The sequence below is a fragment of the Nannobrachium achirus genome (genome assembly GCF_963921795.1).
Source record: "Nannobrachium achirus genome assembly, chromosome: 12".
Classification (NCBI taxonomy): Eukaryota; Metazoa; Chordata; class Actinopteri; order Myctophiformes; family Myctophidae; genus Nannobrachium; species Nannobrachium achirus.
Genome location: NC_137832.1, coordinates 55,731,308 through 55,737,713, shown reverse-complemented (window position 1 = coordinate 55,737,713; position 6,406 = coordinate 55,731,308). Strand labels below are relative to the sequence as shown.

The window sequence follows — 6,406 nt, the reverse complement described above, 5'->3', positions numbered from 1 at the left end:
TGTGGAAGGTTAGGAGTTGCCTGGGGTTAGCAGTTGCCTGGGGTTGTGAAAATAGCAGATCTACAAGCTCACAATGCCTTGCCTTGTGAGCTTGCAATTTGAAAGAGTGAGGTCGCACAGGATGGAATTCATTTGCAAGTGTGATTTGAGTTGGGGTTGGTTGTTTGAGTTGGACAAAATGTTCCCAAATGGATATGACTGACATCTGACATCATAGATGTCTTATGTTATAGACCACATGAGACTCACACACATGTCCATAGGCCTATATGGGCATTCCAAGCTATGGGATTAATATTGATGATATCAATGATCTCCATTGATCTCCATATATCTGCATACAAGAGACAAGGACAGAATTCATTTGCAAGTGTGACTTGTGTTGTTGCAGCTACACTACTTCGACTGACACAATTATGTGTGTGTGTGTGTGTGTGTGTGTGTGTGTGTGTGTGTGTGTGTGTGTGTGTGTGTGTGTGTGTGTGTGTGTGTATATATATATATACTAAAAAAAAGCCCCCTGCGGGGGCTTATGTCCCTAGTGCCCAGTTGTCTAGGTGGCCACCTCTCCAAGTGCCCACATATCCCTATTGGCCAGTTGTCCAGGTGCCCACCTCTACAGGTGCCCACATGTCCCTAGTTGTGGGCTCGCCTATAAGGCGAGCACACTTTAGATATTGTCATTGTGGGCTCGCCTATAAGGCGAGCACACTCTAGATGTTGTCATTATTTATTTGTTTGTTTATCTATCATACAGTAGACGGGAACTTCGGTTCCTTTCTACTCCTACATACTTCCCTCAAGGTGCCGGTAGCGCTAAATGTCTTTGGATTATGGTTTTCAGAAACTATAGGAACTACTGTACAGTTACTAGAGTTGGCAGAACGTCTTGCACACTAACAGTACTCACTACTGCTAAAAACGATAGTACACCATTAATAGATTTGATGGGGTGGCAGTGGCTCAGGAGCTACTGGTAGAGCAGCCAACATTGGAATCGAGAGGTTCCGGTTCGATTCCCGGTACTCTATATAGACACTATATAGAGTAAATGCACCATTTATGACGGTGGCTCTACAGTAACCCACTTCACATCTTTTCCTGAATTCCTTGCCTAAATCGTATTACCGATACTTAATGTTATGTCTCCCCGCTCCTCATTTCTCCATCCTCTGCAATAAATGACCATACAGGCTTACTTGGTCATTCATGTTTTTGTTACTTAGGCTTGTTCTTTTCTTGACCACATTGATAAACCTTCGCCAGAATGTTATTAAGACAGATGCTAGGTATAATTGTTTCAAATGTACACATCATTGTTTTGATAGTAATTGTTTAGACTAATGCTTCTTACCAAGGTTCTTAATTGGTTTACATGTGATGCTAGTTTACTGGCATTACACTGTCTCTCTGCCTTTGATGTACTGTATGTGTTTACCGTGCTTATTGTTAGTGGCTCTGGATAAGAACGTCTCCTAAATGCCTACAATGTAAATAGTTTTTCTTCCCAGAAATGGACCATGGTCCTCTTTCTTGTAAGACAGTTGTTTTCAGCCTTTTTTTCTGTTTTTACATCAATGTCCATTACTTATTTGGCATTTGAGCCAAGCGAGGCGTTGCAGCGCGAGGCGTTGTGAGCTTGTAGATCTGCTATGTTTGGCTAAAGTTATCAGAATATGGACACTAGGGTTCAAGTGGTCGATATAAAAAAGGGAAGTTTCTATCACAAAGATTTGGAGGACCCCCTGTTGTAACTCTGAGGACCCCCTAGGGGTCCCGGACCCCCTGTTGAAGACCCTTGCTGTATACAGTATATATTTTGTGTCATCATTATTATGATTGTTGTCATTACTACCAGGGCTTTCCCAAGGAGCTGCAGTGGATGACCTACCTGAGGGAGTGGCACGTCAGAGGGACAAAGATCCACTGTCTGCCTGACTACCTGTCTCACTTCACTGAGCTCACTGTCCTGGAGCTCCCAAAGAACCGTCTCACTGAGCTCCCCGCAGAGATAGGTCTGTCTGTCTGTGTGTGTGTGTGTGTGTGTGTGTGTGTGTGTGTGTGTGTGTGTGTGTGTGTGTGTGTGTGTGTGTGTGTGTGTGTGTGTGTGTGTGTGTGTGTGCGTGCGTGCGTGCGTGCGTGCGTGCGTGTCATACAATTTCACTAATTTGAACTCTGATGTCCTGCACTCTCTCTCTCTCTCTCTCTCTCTCTCTCTCTCTCCCTCCCTCCCTCCAGGTAAGCTGACCAGGTTAAGGGAGTTGAACGTCAGCTACAACCGTTTACTCAAAGTCCCCCCGGAGCTGGGAGACTGTGAGCTGCTGGAGAGACTGGAGCTCACCGGCAACCATCTGTGTACTCTCCCCTTTGAGGTGAGATGGATGAGAGAGAGAGAGATGCTTCTTTCGAAGCCTACTCTTTTGAGATACACAGTATTTTGGTGCTTAGCCGAATCCGCCATCCCTTAACCGTGTGAAACAACACAGCTTTCACCATTGCAGTTGCGTTATGGAATGTACACTTTTCCTTGTATATATCCTATATACATAGGCCTAAAACATATATTTATCATGTCAGCTGAGCAGTCTAAAGAAGCTGATTCACCTGGACATCGCAGAGAACAGCTTTGTGTCCATCCCCATCTGTGCCCTGAGGATGACCTCCATGCAGTTACTGGACATGAGTAACAACGGCCTCACAGACCTGCCTCAAGACATGGACAGGTGAGAGAGAGACTGTGTTCGCTCTGGCAGCTACAAAGCTAACAGACCTCTCTGATTAATCCAATACTTGATCAGGCCCCAATCGAGACATCACTGATTGGTCCATGGTCTGACCGTGCTTTCTGGCCCTCTCTGTGTAGAAATCCATGCCATACGCCACATCTCTTGTAGTTCAGTTTGGTATCAAGCACCGAAACTGCGGCGCGTTGTGAGCTTGGAGGTCTTCTATTTTCTATATTTTCACCAAAAGGCCCCTTTAGAAATTTCAGCCCTGCCTCTCTAACATTCTCTGTTCGTCCCTGCCCGGCGACATGAAGCGACAGAGCATAAATTAGGCTTTACTATGCCTAGTTACTTTTGTAATACAGCAGCAGGAGTCCTCACTGTGTTCATATAACTAATATATAAAGTGTGTGCATTCGTGTGCGTGCGTGTGTGCGTAGTCTGCGTACACATGTTTTTGTGCGTGTCCTCTATATTTTCCAGGCTGGAGTGTCTCACCACCCTGTTCATCCATAAGAACCACCTGACTTACCTCGACATGCACTGTCTGTCCAACATCACCACCCTCACCATGATAGTGGTCAGCGGTGACGAGCTCGTCAGCATCCCTACCCACCTCTGCCGGAACCCCGACAAAAAGTACTGAACATATATGTATACTGGTTCTTATAGAATGCATTTACTGGTTCAATGTAAACAGTAGAAAGAATAAATATTCCATTTCCGCATAGAAAGAACACTGTGTTTTCTATTGCCTTAGACAGAAATAGAATGTTTTCTATTTACATGTACACAGGAACAAATAGATTGTGTTTTCTTTTTCCTCAGAGACAAATAGAATGTGTTTTCCTGTTTCCTTAGAAACAAATAAAATGTGTTTTCTGTCGCTGTGCACAGGTTCATCAGGCTGTACGACAACCCAGCGAGCGAAGCGAGGAGGAAGAGGGAGGAGGAGGAGAAAAAGAAAGACAAGTGGCTAGAGAAGAGGAGAGAGGAGGAGGAAGAGAGGGCCGGCGGTGATAAAGAGTTCATCCAGGCATACGTCCACTCTCTGAAAGACAGAGGTGAGTCTTAGGTCTTAATTTAATTTAGATAGCATGTTATTTAGACAGATCTAGGTTCATTGTTCACCTGGTACATGATACTGACCATGATACTGAACACAATACTGACCCTGATACAGACATGATACTGACATGATACTGACCATGATATTGAACGCAATACTGACCATGTTACTGACATGTTTCTGACATGATACTGACATGATACTGACCATGATACTGACATGATACTGAACACAATACTGACCCTGATACAGATATGATACTGACATTTTACTGACCATGATATTGAACGCAATACTGACCATGTTACTGACATGTTACTGACATGATACTGACATGATAGATACTGGCCATGATACTGACATGATACTGACCATGATACTGACATGATATACTGACCATGATACAGACATGATACTGGCCACAGTACTGACATGAACTGACATGATACTGACCATGATACTGACCATGATACCGACATGATACTGAGAACACATTTGATTAATTGATCATTAGAAGAAAATGCATGTGACCCACCCATCGGACTATCTAACACGGCAGCCGAATGGCCGAACCACTGGTCTGTTGGATCTAGTTGAAGGACCTGTGTGTGTGTGTGTATTAAGAGCCGTAAAAAAATTCTGTTCGTTGTCTCTCAGATACTGTTCCCTACTCCACCACCAAGGTGTCCATCTCCTGCCAGCTGTGATGAAGACCATGATGAAGATGACGAGGAATATGTAGATTATATTAATATTTAACTATGATGATGATGGCTACCTATGAAAATAGAACGTCTGCTGATGCTGGTGACGATGACAAACAATAGATAGATTGTTTTAATGTCCATCCTTCTAACGATGCTCCAGTGCTCTTATGGATTTCTGTTACGCCAGAGGGTGCTGTTTTGCAAATTCAAGCTTTATTCTGTGAGGATGCATCCTGGCTGATGACTGCTGTGTCTGTTTGCAAACATAATTTGAGAGGGTGTAAAAGAAACAGCAAATTATACATTTCAGATCACAGACTGGGATTGGTTGTCAACTTTGGTGTAACCGCTGAATGCAACACCTACGGTTCATAATGTAGGTTTTAAACATGCTTCTGAATGGTCAGGTGAGCAAAGCATTCCATCACCAACCATTTTGCTTCACTTCTACATTTTGTGACAAGATATTGATATTTAAGCATAACAAAATATGCTACAGTATGTGCACTATTAATTTTGGAATCAAAGCTTTTAGTTCTACCAGTTTCTGTTAAACTGGATTATGTGAATGAAAAAATGGAGCCTGGTTTGTTTTGATGTGACCAAAAACGTTCCTTTTTATTTTTCGGTGGAAGGCGAATGTGTGCTTGTATTTATGTATCATAATGATCGATGGTGTAGTGAATTTGACTGAAAAGTTTGAAAAGGTTTGTTTTCTAATGACACATTAAATTGTTTCTGTTTTGCTTAATTTGTTGGTGATGATGAAGAGACAATGCAATAAATGTGGGTTTTAAGCTGCAGCGAATTATCCCTTTTGTTTAGAAAATCTTCTAAATGTAGAGTTCAGTGACTTTCCAGGCCCTTGCCCTGCTGATCCGAGATCAAATACAACAACGCTCTTCCCATCATGAATCTACGTAGGTCATGAATATAAAATAAAATGATTCAGTGATGTGATGGCATCTTTTTGGCAAGTTTTGTGGCAAATGTTTGTTTTCTAATGACACATCAAATTGTTTCTGTTTTGCTTAATTTGTTGGTGATGATGAAGAGACAATGCAATAAATGTGGGTTTTAAGCTGCAGTGAATTATCCCTTTTGTTTTGAAAATCTTGTAGAGTTCAGTGACTTTCCAGGCCCTGCTGGTCCTAGATCAAATACAACAACACTCTTTCCATCATGAATCTAGGTCACATAAATATAAAATATAATGATTCGGTGATGTGATGGCATCTTTTTGGCAAGTTTTATGGCAAATGTAGGTTTTTGAATGTATAGTAATCTTGTCAATGTATGAACTCTTGCCATGCTTATTTGCAACATTGCCTGGCAATTAATGGGCGGGGAGAAATGAAAGATGTAGTGGTAATGCTTTCTAATTGCGTTAATGTTTGGAAGTATATAAACATTGTTACAAAGGGCTCCAGTAAGTTTCTGTGATCATTTGGATTCCAGGTTCAGAACAGCTTCTGGTCTTTGAGCTCAGGGCAGGCATTATCAAGTAGAATAAAAACAGTCTTCTCTCAGTAAATCAGTCTGAGACTGTTTCTGACAGACAATGTTTCAAATTGGTTTATTATATTTATGGTTTATTAGGACTATTATGTTCAGAAAACTAAGCCATCCCACATGGTTTTCAGATAACAAGTGTCCATGTGGAACCTCTGAATGTGAAAGCCAGTGTTGCACCATTAGGCCTACTTGCACCATTTCATTGACAGAGAATTGACCCCATTCACAAGGGCAGCTAAAGCCATGTATGTGTGCTAAAGCTTACAGCCTCCTCTAGTGTTGGTGCTGAGACATACAATTTGATTCCATGGTGGACAGTAGTTGAGAGATGAACAAGCAAAAAATAATATTTAAGTTTTCAAGGGGCTGGCATGATAGCCTATGTTGTT

The 6,406-nt window shown here is 42.1% G+C and overlaps 1 protein-coding gene across 1 annotated transcript; it reads left to right on the top strand.

Annotated features, from left to right (window-relative positions):
* Window positions 1–1,520: 1,520 nt before the first annotated feature.
* On the top strand, window positions 1,521–4,502 carry LOC308295730 (uncharacterized protein; the record flags this gene model as incomplete). The annotated part of the gene is made up of 7 exons (XM_080738777.1): window positions 1,521–1,535; window positions 1,859–2,015; window positions 2,239–2,372; window positions 2,578–2,723; window positions 3,210–3,365; window positions 3,624–3,790; window positions 4,453–4,502. The coding sequence occupies 7 exons, from the start codon at window positions 1,521–1,523 to the stop codon at window positions 4,500–4,502; spliced, it is 825 nt and encodes a 274-aa protein (XP_080594903.1).
* Window positions 4,503–6,406: the final 1,904 nt, after the last annotated feature.